Source organism: Cervus elaphus, chromosome 15, assembly GCF_910594005.1.
Source record: "Cervus elaphus chromosome 15, mCerEla1.1, whole genome shotgun sequence".
Lineage (NCBI taxonomy): Eukaryota > Metazoa > Chordata > Mammalia > Artiodactyla > Cervidae > Cervus > Cervus elaphus.
Window position 1 is genome coordinate 70,222,104 of NC_057829.1, and position 22,230 is coordinate 70,244,333.

General features: G+C 38.9%; 1 protein-coding gene across 5 annotated transcripts in view; it reads right to left on the reverse strand.

Moving 5' to 3' along the window:
* The window catches only part of SORCS1 (sortilin related VPS10 domain containing receptor 1), a 571,188-nt gene that overhangs the window by 65,265 nt on the left and 483,693 nt on the right, over positions 1-22,230 (reverse strand). For all 5 annotated transcript variants that reach the window (XM_043926561.1, XM_043926559.1, XM_043926560.1 and 2 more), the window contains exon 18: positions 18,304-18,475. In XM_043926561.1, the coding sequence (XP_043782496.1) occupies positions 18,304-18,475 (172 nt within the window). The remainder of the gene's footprint in view (positions 1-18,303; positions 18,476-22,230) is intronic.

Sequence of the window (22,230 nt, forward strand, 5' to 3'; positions counted from 1 at the left end):
TGGCTGTTGGGACTCCGGGAGATAGCTAGGGCAGATGCTATTTCTATCTATGACACCAGGAGACTGGAGCACGGACAGGTTAAATGAGATGTCAAAAGTCCCGCAGCTGGTGAGAGGCTCAAAACAGGCCTAAGATGACCTGTGGTTTAACTTATCTCTGCAAAACAGTCCTTCAGGAGTTTCTTTAATTGGAATTTATTTGTGATGCCTTTCAGAGAGAGAGAGAGAGGTGATAACAAAGGCAAGCTTCACTTTCTTTTCTTGTTAGATTCTATTCCTAGCATTGACCATTTCCCCCTCTGACAATATTTTTGCTTATAAGTGGAAAGATGGGTTGTTGTGGACTCCATACACCATCCTTATGTCTTCCCTCTGATGAAGCAGTATCATGTTCAAGCTGTAAAGAAGACAGATAATGTGGGAAACAATAGGCATTCATAAACCACAATCACAAAAAAACTAGCCAAACTGATCACATGGAGGACAGCCTTGTCCAGCTCAATGAAATTATGAGCCATGCCATGTAGGGTCACCCAAGATGGATGGGTCATGGTGGAGAGTTCTGACAAAACATGGTCCACTAGAGAAAGGAATAGCAAATCACTTCAGTATTCTTGCCTTAAGCACCCCACTGTATAAGAATTATATAAGAAGGAAAAAAGATAGGACACTGAAAGATGAACTTCCCAGGTCGGTAGGTGCCCAACATGCTACTGGAGAAGAGTAGAGAAATAACTCCAGAAAGAATGAACATACAGAGCCAAAGCAAAAACAACGCCCAGTTGTGGATGTGACTGGTGATGGAAGTAAAGTCCAATGCTGTAAAGAACAATATTGCATTGAAACCTGGAATGTTAGGTCCATGTAAAAGTCACTCATTTATGTCCAACTCTTTGCAACCCCATGGACTATAGAGTCCATGGAATTTTCCAGGCCAGAATACTGGAGTGGGTAGCCTTTCCCTTCTCCAGCAGATCTTCCCAACCCAGGAATTGAACCAGGCTCTCCTGCATTGCAGGTGGATTCTTTACCAACTGAGCTATCAGGGAAGCCCATGAATCAAGGTCCATGAATTAAGGTAGATTGGAAGTGGTCAAACAGGTGATGGTAAGAGTAAACATCAACATTTTAGGAATCAGTGAACTAAAATGGACTGGAATGGGTGAATTTAACTCAGATGACCATTATATCTACTACTGTGGGCAAGAATCCCTTAGAAGAAATGGAGTAGCCCTCATAGCCAATAAAAGAGTCTGAAATGCAGTACTTGGGCACAATCTCAAAAATGACAGAACGATCTCTGTTTGTTTCTAAGGCAAACCATTCAATATCACAGTAATCCAAGTCTATGCCCCACCTAATAATGCCAAAGAAGTTGAACAGTTCTGTAGCACCTATAAGACTTTCTAGAATTAATACCAAAACAAGATGTCCTTTTCATCATAGGGGACTGGAATGTGAAAGTAGGTAATTGAGAGATACCTGAAGTAACAGGCAAGTTTTCCCTTGGAGTACAAAATGAAGCAGAGCAAAGACTAACAGAGTTTTGCTAACAGAATGCACTGGTCATAGCAAACACCCTCTTCCAACAACACAAGAGACGACTCTACACATGGACGTCACCAAATGGTCAATACCGAAATCAGATTGATAATATTCTTTGCAGCTGAAGATGAAGAAGCTCTATACAGTCAGCAAAAACAAGGCAGGGAGCTGACTGTGGCTCAGATCATGAACTCCTTATTGCAAAATTCAGATTTAAATTGAAGAAAGTAGGGAAAACCACTAGATCATTCAAGTATGACCTAAATCAAATCCCTACGATTATACAGTGGAAGTGACAAACAGATTCATAAGACTAGATCTGATACACAGAGTGCCTGAAAAACTATGGTCGGAGGTTCATAACATTGTACAGGAGGCGGTGATCAAAACCATCCCCAAGAAAAAGAAATGTAAAAAGGCAAAATGGTTGTCTGAGGAGGCCTTACAAATAACTGAGAAAAGAAGAGAAGTGAAAGGCAAAGGAGAAAAGGAGGGATATATCCATCTGAATGCAGAGTTCCAAAGAATTTAAAGGAGAGATAAGAAAGCCTTCCTAAGTGATAAATGCAAAGAAAGAGAGGAAAACAATAGAATGGTGAAGACTAGAAAATTAGAGACAAGAAAATTAGAGACACCAAGTCAACATTTCATGCAAAGATGGACACAATAAAGGACAGAAACTACATGGACTTTATAGAAGCAGAAGATATTAAGAAGAGGTGGCAAGAATACACAGAAGAACTTTATACAAAAAGGATCTTCATGACCCAGATAACAATGACTGTGTGATCACTCACCTGGAGCCAGATATCCTGGAGTGTGAAGCGAAGTGGGCCTTAGGAAGCATCACTATGAACAAAGCTAGTGGAGGTGATGGAATTCCAGTTGAGCTATTTCAGATCCTAAAAGATGATGCTGTGAAAGTGCTGCACTCAATATGCCAGCAAACTGGGAAAACTCAGCAGTAGCCACAGGAGTGGAAAGGTCAGTTTTCACTCCAATTCCAAAGAAAGACAATGCCAAAAAATGTTCAAACTACTGTACAATTGCACTCATCTCACACACTAGGAAAGTAGTGCTCAAAATTCTCCAAGCAAGGCTTCAACAGGACATGAACCATCAACTTCCAGATATTCAAGCTAGATTTAGAAAAGGCAGAGAAACCAGACATCAAATTGCCAATATACGTTCAGTTTTGTTTAGTCACTCAGTCGTGTCCGACTCTTTGCAACCCTATGGACTGCAGCACACCAGGCCTCCCTGTCCGTCACCAACTCCCAGAGTTTACTCAAACTTGAGTCCCTTGGGCTTCAAGAAGATCCAACCAGTCAATCCTAAAGGAAATCAGTCCTGAATATTCCTTGGAAGGACTGATGCTGAAGTTGAAGCTCCAATACTTTGGCTGCCTGATATGAAGAACTGACTCATTAGAAAAGACCCTTATGCTGGGAAAGATTGCAGGTAGGAGGAGAAGGGAACAACAGAGGATGAGATGGTTGAATGGCATCACCTACTCAATAAACATAAGTTTGAGCAAGCTCTGGGAGTTGGTGATGGACAGGGAAGCCTGCCTGGCGTGCTGCAGTCCACGTGGTTGCATAGATTTGGCCACAACTGGGAAGACTGAACTGAACTGAGTTACTGATCAGGAAAATCTTGTGCATCACTGACAGGTACTTGTTAGGTATTCAATCTCATAAATAACAAGCCAACATTTCTGAAATACAACTTAGGCTGGGAAATATCTACATTGTCAAATAAACTTCTTTAGACATAATGCATTTAGTCCTGTGCCCTAATATAGATATATAACTGAGAATACTAGTCCAAAAGAAGTTCCTAAGAAAGGACAAAAAGCCACATGAAATCCACATGGGTATTCTCCAAGGGCAGCACTGACTTCTGTAATAGAAAAGCAAATAGATCAAATGGCCGCAATGAGGCCAAGATTAACCTGAGAAATGAAAGGTGTGTGAACTTATCAGTTCCTGTAACAGGGCTTTAGAGAAAAATGGGAAAACAAATGCTACAGTAACTCAACAGTGACAGCCTTGGTACAGAAATGAGACTCCAAGATGCTCCGGCAGTCATTAGGGGGCCACTGCAGATAGAAACTGGACTCGTTTGTCAGAGGCTGGTCCTTGCAACGCTCAAGGGCAGGCCTGACAGAGGCTTTACTGAAATTCAGTCTTGGAAGGGGCTTTAAAGTTTATGCAGCAAAAACTGCATTGAAGGCAATCACCTATGGTATAACCTGTTTGCAAATGCATGTCCTGTAAGTCTGTATGTCTGTATATGTTTGCATGAGCATAAATGTGGTGGTTAAAATAGCCCAGTCTGTTAACACTGACTACCCCAGGGGTGAAATGAAATGAGGGAGCAGAGGAAGATCAGCAGGATTAAGAGAGAAGAGAAAAGGAGGAGAAACAAATATTTCACCAAATTTAAAAGGAGAGGTGGAGTAGGGCATGACACAAGAAACAGCATGAAACAAAACACCCTACCCGTCCTGTTACTGTTGACATTTAAATGCTGACTGAGAACAAGGAAATAACCAGGAGGTAATACAGACGCTGATGATGGGGTACAGCCAACTCTGGCCTTAGATTTCTGTTGTTATTTTAATGTTCTTCTGATCACAATATTTGAACAACATTATCACTAGGTAACATTAAATGCCAGAAGCAAAAATCAGACATTTCAGCCTTTTCTTCTTATGACTAAAGGTATCTGGGCAGGGTGGGAGGTGTGAACCAAAAATAATATACCTTTTGGGAATGTAAATTGGTGTAGCCATCATGGGAAAATAGTATAGTGGTTCCTCAAAAAACTAAAAATAGAATTATCATAAGATCCAGCAATCCCACTCCTAGGCATATATCTGGATGAAGCTATAAAAAAGATACATGCATCACTATTCAGAGCATCACTATTCCCAACAGCCAAGACATGGAAATGACCTAAATGTCCATCAACAGATGAATGGATAAAGCAGATGTGGTACATATACAGGGTGGAATATCTATAAAAAGGAATGAAATAATGCCATTGGCAGCAACATGGATGGACCTAGAGATTATCATACTAAGTGAATAAGTTAGAAAGAGAAAGACAGATACCACATGATATCACTTCTATGTGCAATCTAAAATATGACACAAATGAACTTATCTATGAAATAGAAGCAGACTCACAGACATAGAGAAAAGCCTTGTGGTGGCCAAGTGTGTGGGATCGGGGGAGGCATGGATTGGGAATTCGGGATTAGCAGATGCAAACTATTATATACAGAATGGATAAACAATAAGGTTCTTCTGTATAGCATGGGGAACTATATTCAACATCTTGTGATAAACCCTAATGGAAAAGAATATGAAAAAGAATATACATATATAACTAAATTCCTTTGCTGTCCAGCAGAAATTAACCAACACTACAAATTAAGTATACATCAATAAAATTAATTAGAAAAGCAAAATATAATCCATCTTTGCCTTGTATGTCCTACTCCAAGATATGAGACTCAGGTTAACAACTTTGGCTTCAGATTGGCAAGGTCTTAGCAAGAAATGGAAAAGGAGAAAACTATGGTATAATGTTGCTCTGGTCTCCAAAGAAGAGATTTTGTCAGCTGCTGTAAAAGAGTTCACAGAGAGAGGTATTATTTCCCTTGTGCTTATTCAATAAGAATGAACTCTGGCATGTGACTTCTTACATGAATTGTGCAAGTTAAGACTGTTCTAGAATATCCCCTGATGGTCACTGAGGGAAAAGAGAGACCACATTTCTCAAAAGTTTTCTGTCCCAGAAATAGTAACAATTGTTTTCTATATAGTTGCGGAATGAATCTTCAACCTTATTAGGACTCAGTCCTGAAAGACTGTTAAAATTTGTCTAGAGTCACAAGATGAGTTTGAACCAAGCTCTTCTTAACTCAAGAAGAAGTTAACTTAAGGAGCTCTGTGAACTTCTTTTTCACAGAAGATAGATACACATTGTGCTCATTGCCAGATGGACACTGAAGAATGAACTGACTGATAGGTAAGACCCAAGAGTGACTGTAAGCTTCAGTAAAGAAAACTCTTTACAGGAATGCCAGCACAGATCAAATTCTACATTAAAAAGTGATATAAGTAGATCCCAATGTAATACACTGGAATACCATGGAAACTACAAAATACATTTGTAAAGACCCATGGTAATATGAGTGCTTGCAAAGAGTGAGATGACTGTAAACAGGAATCAGCTGCTGAAACCGTGTTGGACCTGCCATTGCATAAGAGCCAACAGAGTCCTAGCACAGGACACGGCCGGTCTATGGCAAGCAGCAGTTGCACACGCTCTGTCTTCTGTTCCTAGATCTTGGTCTTCTCTGGCAGCTCTTCCAAGAGGTATTACTAGTACTGAAAGCTGAGGCTGCCTCACCAGATGAGCTAGGACAGTGTTTTCTGGGCTGGTTTGAAGCATGCCCTCTGGGCTTCTTTTTAATTTCAAAACTGAGCTTTATACATAATTCCAAGATATCTAGATATTGGCACAATTGCAAAATATAAAATTATCCTCCTCCCCTTGCCTATTCAGAGATGCTTTTCAATAGCAGAGACATCTCTCCAAATGTGCAGACCCTCGGGCTTCTCTGAGAGTAAAGGCAACAGTGGATTTGGATCCTTTGACTTTAAGGGAGAACATTCACAACAGTATGAAGGGTGGTCCATGGGGTTTTAGGATTTCATCAGAAAAATTTGGGTCTGACAAGGCCAGTGATACCAGAGAGACCAGATTGTGGACCTACCAAATAATCTGACTGGATGAGCATTTCACCTTCTTTCTGACGAAATACAGATGGCTAGACCCTTCTTTGAGGACTATGATTCTTGGAGCTTGCCTAACTAAATATCCAGATACTTCTGGATCTAATGCTCATACTAAGAACTTCCTATTACAACATCACAAAACAGTTTACCTTCTCACTTACAAATAAACTGTAGTACCATGTGTCTAAATGAACAGCAAATTTCCAAATTTCCTTTTTATGTCTTCTGTGCTTGTCTGAATAGAACAGAATACTGTAAGTCAACATTTGGCTTGTATAAGTAGATAAATGACTATAAACAGAAGCCTCCTTACTCCATCCAGACATTGTGGTATAGAGCCATCAGAACCTTGATCCATCATGCTTTTGAAACCTTTTTCAGGTGGTAAAGGTCACTGCTACACTGTCTGCCACCACTGCATTGTGGCTTCAGGAATCACCCCCGCAGGCTTTGGCAGGAAATCTCTGGGGCCGCTCAATGAAGTACATTGTGTAAGTGGTTTTGAATGATTTTAAAAAGTCACTCTATAAGTAAACATTTGGGTATGTCACAAGAACAAGTTGCGTTTTAAAAGAAAGAACAGTAGGAAGATTCCTTTAGGAATAAACCTATATTTCTTTTCTAGTTTTAAAATATGTAATAAAATATGTTAACCTTATTAGAAGAAAGAACAAAGAGAGAAAAGCCATGATGAATTCTTTGAGAAAACTGTAGAACGAGGATGAAATTTGAAAAAAGAAAGTTCAAATTGCTCATAATCATGCCACCCAGAGATTACATTTTTACACTGGTGAATACCATATTAACCAATGATACTGCACGCGCACGCACACACACACACACACACACACACACCCCGACACCCACAATGGCGGCACTGGAATTATTACACTGTGTTATGCTATGCTGTCAACATTTTTAAATAGCTTTCAGAACTTCTATATCTAGCCATCACTTGGTAGACTTGAGTCATGGGATCCTGCCTATAAAATGGATATATGGTTTCTTGCCTGGATGTTACTTCCTCACTTTCCCAAGTTATTCGGTTAATGAGATTTCAGTGACTTTACAGAGGTCTACAGGGGTATTATGTGTGGAAGAAGTGCCCTACAGAAGGCAGGTAGTGACCCGGAAGTTAGAAGACACAGTTAACTGTCCTCTGAAATGCATTTTACAATTGGATCTCAATTCCTTTATCTATAAATTAAAGATGAGCAGAATGGTGATGATTCTAGTTATCATTTCTAGACCAGGTAACCCACCATTTTAATAATTCTACTATTCTTTCAATTGGCATCAGTGGACATCCACAATATCCCAACACCTCTTCAGGCTGCTGAAATACTCTCCACTCTCAGGTGAAGATGCAAAAGTTATCCAAGTGCTGTGATGGAGATTTCCCATTACAGGTGAATGGTGGATTATGCTGAGGAGTGAGCGGGTAAAACAGAGAGCCATGGAATAATGAATGACAGAGTGTGAAGCCAGAAACCCAGGGAAGTTCTGCACTTGGGCAAGAATTGTGTGGCTCCAGCCCTGATTCAAGGGGTGGTGGACCCCTGCAGTGGAGGGCCTGAAGCAGACAGGTTGAAAGATTGAAAATCCAAACTGAAGACGATTTTATGACTCCAGCCCCTGGGATGTTCACTGTACTGAAACTCTCAGTAATGAACCAAGTATCTCTCTTTGCTTGTCAAGGCCCACTGAAGTGCTTTGCAAACACCTATTCTCTGAAACCCTAAAGGATAGAAATACACCAATGCACATGGGACCGGTACTGAGGGAAGAGAAAAGCGGAACCTTAGAGTTGCTAACCTGAATTCAACCTGAATTTCAGGCACCAGGCCTCTGGCTAAAGACAATCTATATTGCCTGCCTCATTTCCTTCTTTCCTATTTAACCCAAAGCAACAAGGGAGAAGAAATGAAGTGGCTCAATTACCACCTTGCTTAGAGTCAAAGAGAATAAAGCTGCATGGAGTAAGGAATAATACATGAGGAAAGCCTCTTAAATCTCCATGGCTCATTGAAATCAGCTTCCATTCCTTTGTGTGGAAGAAGAAAACAGCTGAATCTTCTGAGTCAGATCTGGGCTGGCTTAGAAAGTGATAGATACCTGCCTGGACTTAACACTTCCTGCGAACTCTTCATGCCAACTCTTTCTCCAAATGAAAAAGTAGGCCAGCTCCCTTTATCAATTCAACAGATGAGTGTCTCTCTCTCTCTCTCTCTCTCTCTCTCTCTCTCACACACACACACACACACACTCACACGCACAGTTATCAAAAGTCATCTTTTCTACCATCTGATGGTGGGCAGCATTCTGCAAAATTTATGAGGTGTTATTATACTGTGGTTACTTTTATGTGGCTGTAAGTCTTTCAATGTATGTGAAATTACAGCTCATTGAAATCCATTTAATGAGGACACAGCCTTCACATTTCCAAGTTAAATCTCACAGAAGAAGTTATAATCATGAATTTTCCTTATTAAGTTCCAGTCTTTGTATGTAAATTGAAGTATTAAAACAATGAGATACGGATCAAAGTTTTTAATTTTAGTCCCCTGCCTCAGATTTAATTTAAAAGTCTTAAATTATGCAGTGAATTGCATCTCTTTATTCTTACAGCTGTTTAAAACAGATTTAATTATCTCCCGTCACATGCAGACACTACTTCCGCCTAGCAGTCCTCTCAAATGACTGCCTTCCAAATCACTTTTGTTGAGTTCTTAAGGCTGATTAGGGCCTTCACCATTCATCCTGTGCCTTCAGGTTGTCACATTGGATTTCTCTAGAAAGCCGAGTTATCACATTGAAAGTCTATAGACTCATTAGGTGCTCATTAGTGGTCCAGGGGATATCCATCTTAAGCCAGTCTCCAGACAGATGCAACCACTCACTGGATGCTGCTGGGGTCTCTCTGCAGAACACTTTTGATCAGCTTCCTAAAATTCAGGAGCCATTACAAAATGTAAAATGTTAAGCTTCTTAAACACAGCTTCATGGATTCTTCCTCTCCCCTCTTGGTTGTTCCTGGATCATTGTTTTTTGTCCTTAAGAAAAAACTATGCATAAATGCCTATTGTAGTGTGAGTGTGGGTGTTCACACGGCTGTGCTCGTGAATCCTCCACAATGAGTAGGTCTGGGATGGAAGCAAGACTGGCTCCTTCACCTTGTTGCTTCCAATGAAGATTCTTTTATTCTCATATATTTGGAGAGAACCCTCAAAGCAGCAGAGATGGGGTTCCTGACAAGGGGACTTTTCATCAGCATTAACAGAATTCTGTTGTTCTCTGAGTAACCAAGCTGTGTGGTTTCGAAGGATTTGTGTATGGAGCCATTGTGTCACCTAGATGTGTGTGTGTGGGGGGAAGGTGGTAGCCTCACATGCCATTTACAAAAAGTGATCACATTTCTTTCATTTCTCAAATTGGAAAAATTTTGCCTCAGGTCCCAACTATTATACACGGAGCTATAAGCATCAGTGTACCTTTGATTATCTACAGTCAATAAGAAGTTTTCTTTGCTCTGGTTTTAGCAAGATTTTCATTGCTATTCTTATGTTAGAATTAGGACATGCACTAATACATAAAAAGGAAGGGCTTTAGACTTCAGATGAAGACTAACATGTTTAGGGTTTTATTTGAATTTTAAGAGCCTTTTCAAGTTTAGGCTTTATCTCTACTCTCGTGGAGGAAGCGTATTCAAATCCACACACATTTATTGAGTTCCTACCAATATTGCAGACATGGTAAGCAGAGTTACAACCAGGCAGGACATGATTCATGTCTTAATAATATTGATCATTTACTGGGAGATGTCAGAAAAGAGATGGTTGCTATTATAATACTAGTGATATAGATATTTATAATGATCTAAAACAGATTTTATTATAATGTATCCAATAAATTATTTTTTTGTTTTGAATAAATACAAACTTCTTAGTATTTTCTATATTGTATGCTTAAATTTCTACTTAAAACTTGATACAGCAGAGGTCCTAGTTAGTCCAAAACATGTAGCTCCACAAGTTGAAATATGTCTACTCATAAATGAAAAGTATTTGAAGGGTTTGAGTTTCTACAAGGTTGGAACTCGTGAAATATTTGTTGAAGAACAAATAAACACACATACATAAGTAACTGGTGGAATAGTTGACTCCTCAGGTCTCTAGTGCTTTATTGATACACAAAGTGGACACAGCTTATGTGGAGGTGGGGGGGGGGGGCGTTATATGTAAGTAACTGAGGACAAAGATAGGGTAGGTTCAATCCCTGGGTTGAGAAGATCCCCTGGAGGAGGGCATGGCAACCCACTCCTGTAGTCTTGCCTGGAGCATCCCATGGACAGAGGAGCCTGGGGGGTTACAGTTCATGGGGTTGCAAAGAGTCAGACACAACAGCAACTAAGCTCATACACACACACACAGCTGAGGACAAAGGTGGAGGGGGTAGCATCAGTCCTTAACCTAACCTAGCCCCAGAGCCATGAGACAAACTCAGAGAAGAAAGTTGAACCAGGAATAAACCATGAGACGCAGAAGCATGATCCTTGGTGTCTAAATGATAGAATATTATCCTGGCTTGGAAATCTTCTGCCCACATCTCAGTAATCACACTACAGTGTCATGTCAAAATGTAGCTGGGACCTCTTGTGGCACCTAGAGGACTTGCCACTTTACGGGCATCATAAGCATGGCATTAATATCCCCACTGTTATAAAGAACTGGCGCTAAATATGAGAGCAGGTCAGACACTCTACTCAAAGTAAATTTAGGAACAAATTGAAATGAGAAGTGAATTCAGAAATTTTGAAGAGGATGTAGAGAATACATGTATTACCAGTAGCATACATAGTGGTGTTTTTGTTTTAAATTTAATTAAGCAATATTATAGCCAGATTCATACCCAAGACTCTGGAGAAGTTTGGTATACATAGATGTTAAAGTCCTTAAGCACTGCATTCATATTCTGTTTTCCAACATTTTTTTAGTGCTAGAAATACTGTAGTCATCCAATAAAGGCATAGTTTTACAAAGAGGAGGACACCCAAGAGTGGATTTAGCTTCTCTCATTGCTGAGATGGTTTTCAAGAAGCTGATTTCAAAAGCCATGGATATTCTCAGAAAATCCAGGAGGAAATCTTGGTTTACATACAGATGAGTGGGATGGTGGGGGGGATAGGAGGAGGTTCAAAAGGGAGGGGATGTATGTATACCTATGGCTGATTCATTTTGAGGTTTGACAGAAAATAACAAAATTCTGTAAAGCAATTATCCTTCGATTAAAAAAAAAAAAAAGATGGGTGAAAAAAGAAAAAAAAGAATATAGCAGCAGCCATAGCCCAGCTTGGCTTGGACATAGATAATTCTGCCTATTCTTTCTACTCCTTGATCCTTGTTACTACCTGCCCCAGCCAAGCGTTTCTAGGCAGCCTTGGGAACTGCATGAAGTTCTTTGCCAGAAAAATGGTTGTTTCCACTATAGAGAAGTGATAGAAAGGCAGGGTACCATAGGTCCTGGATTTGACTCCTGGCTCCTTTACTGTAGCTGGCTGTGTGATCTTAGGTGAGTTACTCTGCCTTTCTGTGCTTCCACTGAACCATCTATAAAATGATAACAGTAGTGCTTACTTACCCACTGCAGGATCTATATGAGACAATCCATGCAAGCACTCACAAATGGGATCTTTTTTTCAAGTCTCAATGCTCCCCAGGATCTATAAGACTTTCTGCTCTCCTGTATTTCACATTGCTTATCACAGGCTTCAGCTCTGCCTGCGTATATAATCCAGAGATTAACAGAGAACTTGATGTTGTTTCTGTAAGGAGAGTTTGTGATTCAGGAGCACAGAATCTCACAATCAAATGTGAGCTTTCTGGAGCCTCCTGATATGGGGACAGTACTTAGGGCCTTGCGCTCTGTGCTAGGAGACAAGAAAATCAAGGGGCCGATTCTGACAGCTGCAGGCAGTGGGTTCATCCTTGCTCTTGTACCTCTGCCCATTCAAGTGGAAGGAACTGACTTGTTATTTTTTTTTCCTTTTTGTGCCCAGAAGGCATGACTTTACACATCTTAGAACCAGATTCCCCAATTTGTTCCCACATCACTCAGCCAAGTTTGAGTTGCCTGATCATCCTGGTTGCATGGAAAATGACATCAAATAGATGAGAGCCTGGCCTCTGTCCCTGGAGGGTGCACGCAGGTTGGAGCTGACCAGGACTGATTTTTTATTTCAGATTTTCCTCTACTGCATTCTTCAAAATGAAATAAAAATCTAAATTCTGAATCCTGCTCCGGCATTGATGTCTGTTGCTTCAAAAGATGATGTTCTTCTGAGTTTCATAATCAGGTTCCTTATGTCTTTAGGAAAGGGGCCTTCAGCTTCACCACAGGGTATAGGATTAGTCTGGAAAATGAATATCTCCTTAATAGTTTCCTGTTTCCTTACTGCTTAAAGATCTAAATACAAAGTATTCTATTTTATTTGAATTTCTAAAATGATTTTTAAGTCAGCTTTTTGTTGAACATGCTATGCATAAAGAAACATATGCATACCATTAAATATACAACCTGAATTTTACAAAGTAGATGCATTCATTAATCACCAAGAAATTTTAAATTGCGAATAGTCCAAAAATTGTCCCTGCCCCTCCCCCTCCAAATACTAATACTTATTCTCATTCCCATCAACGTAAATCAGCTTTGCTTATTTTTCTGCAGTTTAACTAGGTAGACATATAATATGCATTTTTTCAGTATGAATCCTTTAGCTCAATATTAGCTATGAGAGTTATTCAAGTTTCTGTACATAGCAGTAGTTTGTTCTTTTTCATTGTTGTATGGTGTTCCATTTTATATGTATATTGTCATTTATTTCTCTGTGCTAATATTGCTGTTTATTTTCAGTTTTTGAGCTCTTAGGAATTCCTCTGCTATGCATATTATTTTACATATGTTCTTATGCATGTTTGAATGCATTTCTCTTTGTTTTTAAATTTTATTGAAGCATAGTTGGATTTACAATGTTGAGTTAATTTATCGTACACAACAAAGTGATTCAGTTATACATATGCATATATATATTTACTCTTTCATACTCTTTTCCATTATGGCTTATCACAGGATATTGAATATAGTTCCCTGTGCCAATAGGCCCTTGTTGTTTACTCATCCTATCTATAATAGTTTGCACTGTATGCATTTCTGATGAATATATCTTTGGAGTGGAAATGCCACTTAGGTTGTGCATGTATTCAGGTATAGTATTTCATGTCAAGCTGGTCTCCAGGGTGCCAATCTACACTCCTAACAGCACGTGATGACTGACCAGTTGCCCCAACAGCACCACTTGATATTGTTAGTCTTTTAAAATACCAGTCTTCTGATGGGTACATAGCAATAATTTATTATAGTTTTAAGTTGCATTCTCTGGATAAGCGGTGGTGTTGGTAATTTTTTCATATGCTTATTGGCAATGTGGTTACCTTCTTTGAGATTTCTAAATCATCTGTACATTTTCTACTAGGTTGATGGAATTTTTCTTATTGATTTGTAGGATTTATTTATATTTTTCTGGGTATGAGTCCCTTATTGAAAGTGTGTACTGAAAATAACTTCTTCCCCTCTAGATTTCACCTTTATGGTTTTTAAAAATAATGTCTTTTGAAGAAAAGAAATTCTCAATTTTAATGTAATCTTATTAAATCATATTTTTATTTATATTATAAGGTTTTCTTTCCTGTTTAAAAAATATTTTCCTAATCCAAGGTCATGAAGATACCCTTGTGTGTTTTCCTTTAAGCACTTTAGTTTTCTCTTTCAAAATTAGACTGACAGTCCAGTTAAGATTATTTTGGTGTGTTTTGAGAGGTCAAGATTCATGTGTTCCCTCATATCCAATACTGCAGCACCATTTACTGAAAAGATAATACTTTATCTACTGTACTGCAGTCTCATGTGACATAAAGCACATACATATGTGCACATATATATGTATATTATTATGTCATAAATCAATTGACCATATAGAAATTCAGTGTGAAAATATTTGTCTTTCGATGGTGTTGGGTCAACTGGCTACATATATGGAAAAAATATATAAACTTTGGCCCTTGCCTGAAATAATTTTGTTCAAAATGGATCATAGGCTTAAATGTGAAAGCTAAAGAAAAAAACGTGTGGCATGATATCTTCACAATCTTGGGCTAGATACATTTCTTAAGCAAGCCACAAAAATAACTAATTATTTATTTTATATAACTACTGAAATATCTGTGTTTGCATATACCATTTTCATATCTGCTCAATTTGTCTCAATGATAGTATGTCTCCTCTTCTCTCTTTTTTACTTTATTTTGATTAATGAGGCTCTTAATATTCATCCAGTTCTCCTCCCAGTACTTTGATAGTTCAGCATTACCTTACTGTTTTTTACTTGTGACTAGATATTAAAGCACACATTCTGAACATGCTGGTTCTAATATAAAAGAGTATTTTTATCAATACTTCTTCACAGACATTTCATGGAGCTTAAACCACTTTAATTCCATTTAATTCTTTTCACATACTATATTATTGTTGTCATGTATTTTAATTCTGCATGTATTTTAAGTCCCACAACTGATTAGCATGATTGGTCTACAAAATTGCTATTAACTTCAGTTCACCAGCATATCCACCTTCTTTCTTATTCTTCATTCTTTCCGTTATTTCTGTGCTTTTGCCTGGGGTCATTTTCTTTATGCCCGAACAATTACCTTTAGTGTTTCTTTTCACAGAAATCAGCTTCTATGACTCATTCCAATTTTTGCTTGTCTGAAAAATGTTTTTGCGTTAGCTTCACTATTTTTTCCCCAGCACTTCAAACATGTCATTCCATTTTTGTCTGCACTGCTTTAAAATTTTCTGTTTTTAGATGATGTCAGTAGTTTGAATACAATACCTAAAAGTGGTTTCCCTCTGTGCATACCCTGCTTTGAGTCTACAGATTCTCTTGAATCTCTGTGTTGATATGCTGATATCGCTTGCCAATTTTTGGAAAATTCTCTGACATTATCTCTCCAAAAATAATTCTGGCTCCTTAACAGTTCCTCCCCTTCAGGATGACTGTGTTCACTCTTTCCACCATTTCCTTTGTTCTCATTATTCTTTTTCCTATTTTCTACTCTTTTCCTCTTATGTTCCAAATGCTATATTCCCTACTGTCATTGCTTCTAATAAACTGATCCTTCACTCATCTGGGTTCAATCTACTACAAATCCCTCTAAATTCTTAGTATCAGTACCTATACCTGTAGTTCTATGACTTCCATTTGAATACTGCCACCTACTGATGACTGCTGTGGGATTAAATATCTTGTCCCATATTCATAAACATATTAATCGTATCTCAGGAAATATGCTCTTTTTCCTGTTTTTTTTTTTTCCTGTTCTTGGTCCTGATTTTTGATATATCTATAGTTACTTAAATACCCTAAATTTTACATGAAAAAAAGAAAGTAGTAAGGCCATTGGTATATGCTATTTTCCTCTAAAGAAGATTTGTTACAGTTTCTGACAGACATTTAAAATGGGGGAAAATCATTCTAATAATGATTAGGCTGAAATAATTTCAGATGGGATTTTAGCAGTAGAGAGTCTGGTCTAATTTCATTTTGTCCTTACTCCTAGCATAGAGCTTTACAGGACCTAGTCTTATATCATTCACCAGGGCTTTCCCCTTGATAGACTCTAAATTCAATTTTTTTCTTTCTCCTCAAAATGTAATACTTCTAAAACCTATGTTTGACTTCATATCCTAAGTGATTACTTGCTGTTTTATCTGCATCCCTCAGGTATTGTCTAATAACTCAAGGAAACAAAAGTGAAAGTGAAAAGTGGTAGTGGCTCAGTTGTGTCCAACTCTTTGCAACCACATGGACTGTAGCCCGCAAGGCTCCTCTATCCATGGAATTCTCCAGGCAAGAATACTGGAGTGGGTAACCATTCCCTTCTCCAGGGGATCTTCCCAACCCAGGGATTGAACCTTGGCATGCATGCAGGCAGATTCTATACCAATTAAGCCACCATGGAATCCCCCAAGGAAACAAAGGACACAGAATATTGTACAACTTCTCTATGTTTCTCTACTCTCTAGGATTTAACATCATCAGTCCCAGCTGACTTGGTAACTCTGAAGTCCAATTTTTATCTTCCCAACCTCGAGTTCACCAACAGATGTTTAGCCAACACTTTCTGTCTGAGCTTCTACTGGGAATCTGAAATCTTATACAGTGTGACAGATGAACTGGCAAAGTTCTTGAGGGGAAATACAACATGAAATACAGCATAAGTTATCATAAGGAGCTTCCTATCTCTCAAGAAAAGAATTGAAATTTTCTAAGTCCTCCTCCTTTTCTGTGTGTGTTTCTCTCTTTCCCACTCTCTCTAACTCTTGCTCTAAATAATACATATTTATTTGGTTTCCAGCAAGCTAGTCTGTTATAGCCTCAGGCAGACGTTCCCCCAAGATTTATTTCTGTGAAATGCAAGTGACTCCAACTAGCCTAAGTTGGCCCATCTCTTTCTAGTTCCAACTGAAGAACATTGGGGAACCTTAGTGTTTAGAACACTGGGTATGGTTAAAAGGCACTTACTAAGGAGACAGGAAGAAAGGGTACTAGGTTAGAGCAGTGCTTGTCTAAGTGGTCCTTGGACTGAAAGCAACAGCATCACTGGGGCCAGGAATTCCAACTCATTAGATCACAGGCTTTTCTATGGAAATTAAAATACTAAGTATTTTGAGCAAACCTGACAGTGTAATCCTGACTGCATCTTTTCCCCTTCAAGTCACCCTCTGAGACTCTCGGACTGGCCTGTGCCTCTTGATGTTGCCCTTGTTTCTTTCTTTCTTTTTTCTTGAAGCATAATGCATAACCTATGACCCTGTTAGAAAAGGATACTCTTGGGTCTTACCTCAACCTCCTGTATGAGAATCTTTGAAGATGCAGCCCAGAAAACTGTTTTAACATGCTCAGCGGGTAATTTTTATGTATGTTAGAGATGGAGAGTCACTGAACTATCAGAAGAGAAGGGGAGAAGACAATGTTGTATACCTTTATCCTGGTGTCATTGTGAACTTTTCAGATTCCCTTGCAATCCCATGGCTGAAAGCAGTGTTCGCCATATTTTTAGGTACACAGAAAACATGGCTGAAGTAGGACAGCTTGGTTTAGTAATTAAGATCATTTAATGAAAATGTTTATCCTTTAGAGGCCATTTTCCTCATTTACAAGATGACAAACATGCCGTAAACAGAATATTCTCAAATATGTAATATAAATGTCATCTTATTCTACCATCTAATTACTCAGAAACTTCAGATAACTAGTCTGGCAAATAATAATTGATGTTTATAATAATATCCCTGAGGCACTATTAATATTAAAACAATAAACCTCTCAAATATCAAGGAAATTATATTCAATTAGTTTAGATTGGTCTTGATGCTGTATGTATGACTGGTTATGTCATACATAGAAAGAAAAGCCATGACCTCAGATTAAAGGAGGAAGACAGCATTAGCAGCTTTTAGGTTAGTTCAGTATGTATATGTGTTAAGCTGTTCTAGGAATACTATTAATGTATTCTGAGAAAACATTTTGCTAAAGGTGCCAATAATAGAAGATTAAATCCAGACAGCATCCCTAAGAAGTTACAGGTTCAATAAGAATGAAGAACAACTTGCAGTGAAATAAAAGTAATTGAAGTTCTGTGTCAGAGAAGGCAAACTTATAATAACAAATACCAAGGAACTAAAAGGAGAAGACAAATTTTAAATAAAATTTAAAATTAAAAAATGTATCTATGTAAACAAAGACAAAAAGACATGTAAACCAAAGCATGATTTCTTAGCAAACGTCACTGGCTCTAGAAGGTAGAGGGGAGGCAGGGCCCGGTCCTACCTCTTCCAGTTGCACCATAAGAGTGACGTTGTGCCCTTGTTCCGCCGTCAGCTTTCCATCAGCCGTGACGATCCGGAGCCCCCGCGGGGCCTTCCCCGGGCACTTCTGTGGCTTGGCTGTGTACTGTTCTCTCACTCCATCAGTGCAGTTATTGGAAACCACCTTTCTATACCTACATGGGGGAAAAGCTCAAATTGTAATTCAGCTCATGATAATTTGGATCACTCCCAACTTTTCAAACCTTCTGCCTAGCCCTGAGGGCTAGCAATAACTCCCTTTCATGGTGTCAGGAAGATCACAGTTTGTTTATAGTAAGCACCCAACAGAGAGGAAAATCATCATAGGAACATATTGCATCATTTTTACCATTTTAATTTATGCTTTTATTCACTTAGTCGATAGATATACGATTTCACTTTGGAGTTGTGGGAAATGCATAGCAGGAGAAGACGTGGTCTTTCCTTACACACAATAGGTTTATAATTCAGGTGAAAAGATGTGAGCTGAGTTGCTCAGTCATGTCCAACTCTTTGCAACCTCATGGGCTGTAGCCCACCAGGCTCCTCTGTCCATGGGGGTTCTCCAGGCAAGAACACTGGAGTGGGTTGCCATGCCCTCCTCCAGGGGATCCTCCCAACCCAGGGATTGAACCCAGGTCTCCTGCATTGCAGGTGGATTCTTTACCATCTATACATGGATAGTTCAGAAAATACTTCAAAGGCTATATAATTAAAGGTCAGAATGAGTACTATATATATTGTAATATATACATGTATATATTGCAAAGGAAGGTACAGTTCAAAGAAAGAATAGATTATTGTGCATTATATGTCTCAACATTAGACACATACAAACTGTTGCTCTCATAGTACAGAACAGAAAGGTGGCTAAACTTGAGAGTTTCTGCTCAGTATTTCATGCGATGTAACACCTAAACTATTGAAATTTCACATTAAGGAAACTTCAGACTGTAGATTGAGTACATCCTCCCTCTATTTTGCTTTTTTCTTGTTTTAGCCTTAATAGAAAAAAAAATTCTGCTACCAATTTGTCCTATACAATTTATCAGATTTATAGTAAATTAGGATCTGTGGGTTTTCTTTAAGACTTTTGAGGTCCAATGTTATGTCTTTATCATCTTTTTTTGTGTGGAGTCCACAGCAGCCACATTATGTATTCATATATTTGGTTTCTCCAATCTACCTGAGGAAGGTACTGGTAGATCTCAAAATGGAAGCAATCAAAAGTCCAAGACCATAAGTTGACAAACTTTTCTTCTAGACCATAAGTTCTTCTAGACCATAAGTTGACAAACTTTTCACATAAAGTGCCAGGGAATAAATGTTTTAGCTTTGCAGGTTATCTAGCTTTAGTCACAAGCACTCAACTCTCGGGTTGTAACATTAAAGTGGACATAGGGAATGCATAAAAGAACAAATGAATCTGGGTTCTAATAAAACTTTATTTACAAAATCTGGCAGCGTGCAGGCTATTGCTCACCAGCTACTTCAAATCTAGCCAAAGTCCTTTCTCTGTCCTTAAGTTTCAAGACTGACTACCTAAAAGCACGATCGAGAAAATAAAATTAAATACCATCTGGGAAAGCACTTTGAACACTATAGATGACTGTAAGGCTAAGTATTAATATTAAACTCACCTCATAGGGTAACCATAAGGATGAAATGGATTAATGTACACAGAACACTTAAAACCACCCTGACAATTAGCAAGTGATTATGAAATGTTATCAGTTATTTTACTTAACATTATTATCTATCCCCCCTGTTCACAACCTTCACAAATTCCAATTTCCTTAGAATAAATCACAAATCCTCTAACTTGGGCCTGAAGCCCCCCATAAACTAACTTTGTTCTACTTTCCTGGACTCTTTCTCCCCAACCAGCTCATTCTGCTTTAGCCAAACTTCTCTTTTCAATCCTCTTGAAAGTACTTCTTTTCTTCTGTTCTTTCTGCTTCCATGTCCACCTTTTTGCCTAACCAGCTGCCTAAAACTTATCCACACTTTAAGTGGCAGCTTATCTCCTCTCTTTTCCTGATTGTGAAAGTAAAAGCATAAGAAGTTCAAATGTAGAGAGTACTAATATATTTGGGGCTTTCCTGGTGGTCAGATAGTAAAGAATCTGCCTGTAATGCAGGAGACCCAGGTTCATTCCCTGGGTTGGGAAGATCCCCTGGATAAGGGAATGGCTACCCACTCCAGTATTCTTGCCTGGAGAAATCCATGGACAGAGGAAGCTGGTGGGCTACAGTCCAAGGATTGCAAAGAGTTGGACACAACTGAATGACTAACTCTTTCACTAATATGTTCTAGACACTATGCTAAGTTCTGAACATGATTTGCTTTCAAACTATCCCTAATAAAGAAGGTATCACTACTCCCAATAAATAAATGAAGAAATTAAGATTCATAGAACTTAAACTAGTTTTCTCAAGATCACACAGCCAGCACCTAGACAATTTGGATCTAGGATACATGTATTTGTTACCACTGTACTGCACTACCTCTTTAAATTAGGTGAGACATGTGTCATCTCTTACAGGAATCCTTATGATTTACTATAGGAAATTACTTATGATTCCTATAGGAATCAGCAATGCCTTGTATGATTTTCTTCCTTTGTGTGACTGTGAACTTTAAGCTCCTCATTGAGGGCATACTTGTGCCCCAGACATGCAAGGCTGATACTCACTAGGTCCACACTGGGATGACTGTATAGAGTTTAAATGTTGAAATATCTGTCAAGAAACTGGCTATCATCACTGGCCCCAAACCCTGCAGGCACCACACCCACCACTCCTGCTATGTTAACCCCTATCCTTGGAGTCCTTGCTTTTCCTGGCAATCTGGAAGTGAATGGGTTAACACCTAATACCCCAGGGAGCTTCCTAAATCCTGCTCCTGTACTGAGATCCCTACTCATTCTGACTGATCACTGCCATGTCTGAACATCTTCAAATCATCCTATCTGATATTAAATATTTTGAAAAGTCCATGTAGGTGCTTATGACTGTAGGCTGATTTGAAAGAAAATAAGGGCAGCTGGGGAAAAAAAAAAAGATGCGGACACTGGAGAATGGTGACATTCTGGTACCAGCAATGGTAGCAGAGAAGTGACCAGCAATGTCATACAGTAATTATGGCATCCCAGAGAGTTAAACTGTATCACAAACTCTCTGCGCGTTTCAGAAGCCAGGCACAACGCACATTAAAGGCAGGTTATAATTTTAATCGCTTAGCGTCCAAGCACACCTGTGACTCTATCTTGGCGAGCAGCTCTGGCGGCATGGGCTCACCATCATCGCCAGCATCATCAGCTAGAGGACATTCCTTTTGTGCGTCACTGTTCTGACCAATCGCCACCCTGGGCTTTCCTGAAGCCTGTAGCAACAGGAGTTCTGCTTAAATACAAAGCATGAATCCATTCCCCTGGGATTCTGCCAAAGAAAAGACGATTGGTAATTTTTTCAATGCTCATTAAAAACCATTCTGAGACCATTTTATTTCCTGGATGAAAATGGCTTCACATTAGCCCTACCAGACCGGTCTCTGAAATTTACAAGAAAATTGAGCAGAAATACAGAGTTCATTTACTCAAGTAAGCACACACCTGCTTTGTGCATTACAGAATGGTTCTATTTTCATCCCAGCAGCTGTCCCTGGGTCTGAGTTACATAAATGAATAATACATTTTATATGTTATTAAATGGGGCTGCTTACCTCCGCAATAACAAGGCAACTTATGCTTATGTTGGACCTAAGCTCTGAATATTACTGGGATGCATTTAGTTGGTAAAACATTCTTCAATCTGCCAAGAAGAAAAGTGCTTTGCAATGGCAAGGGAGTCTTTGTACAATTACTGAAAGGAAACATTCCACAAATACGCCTTTGATATTACCGACTGCT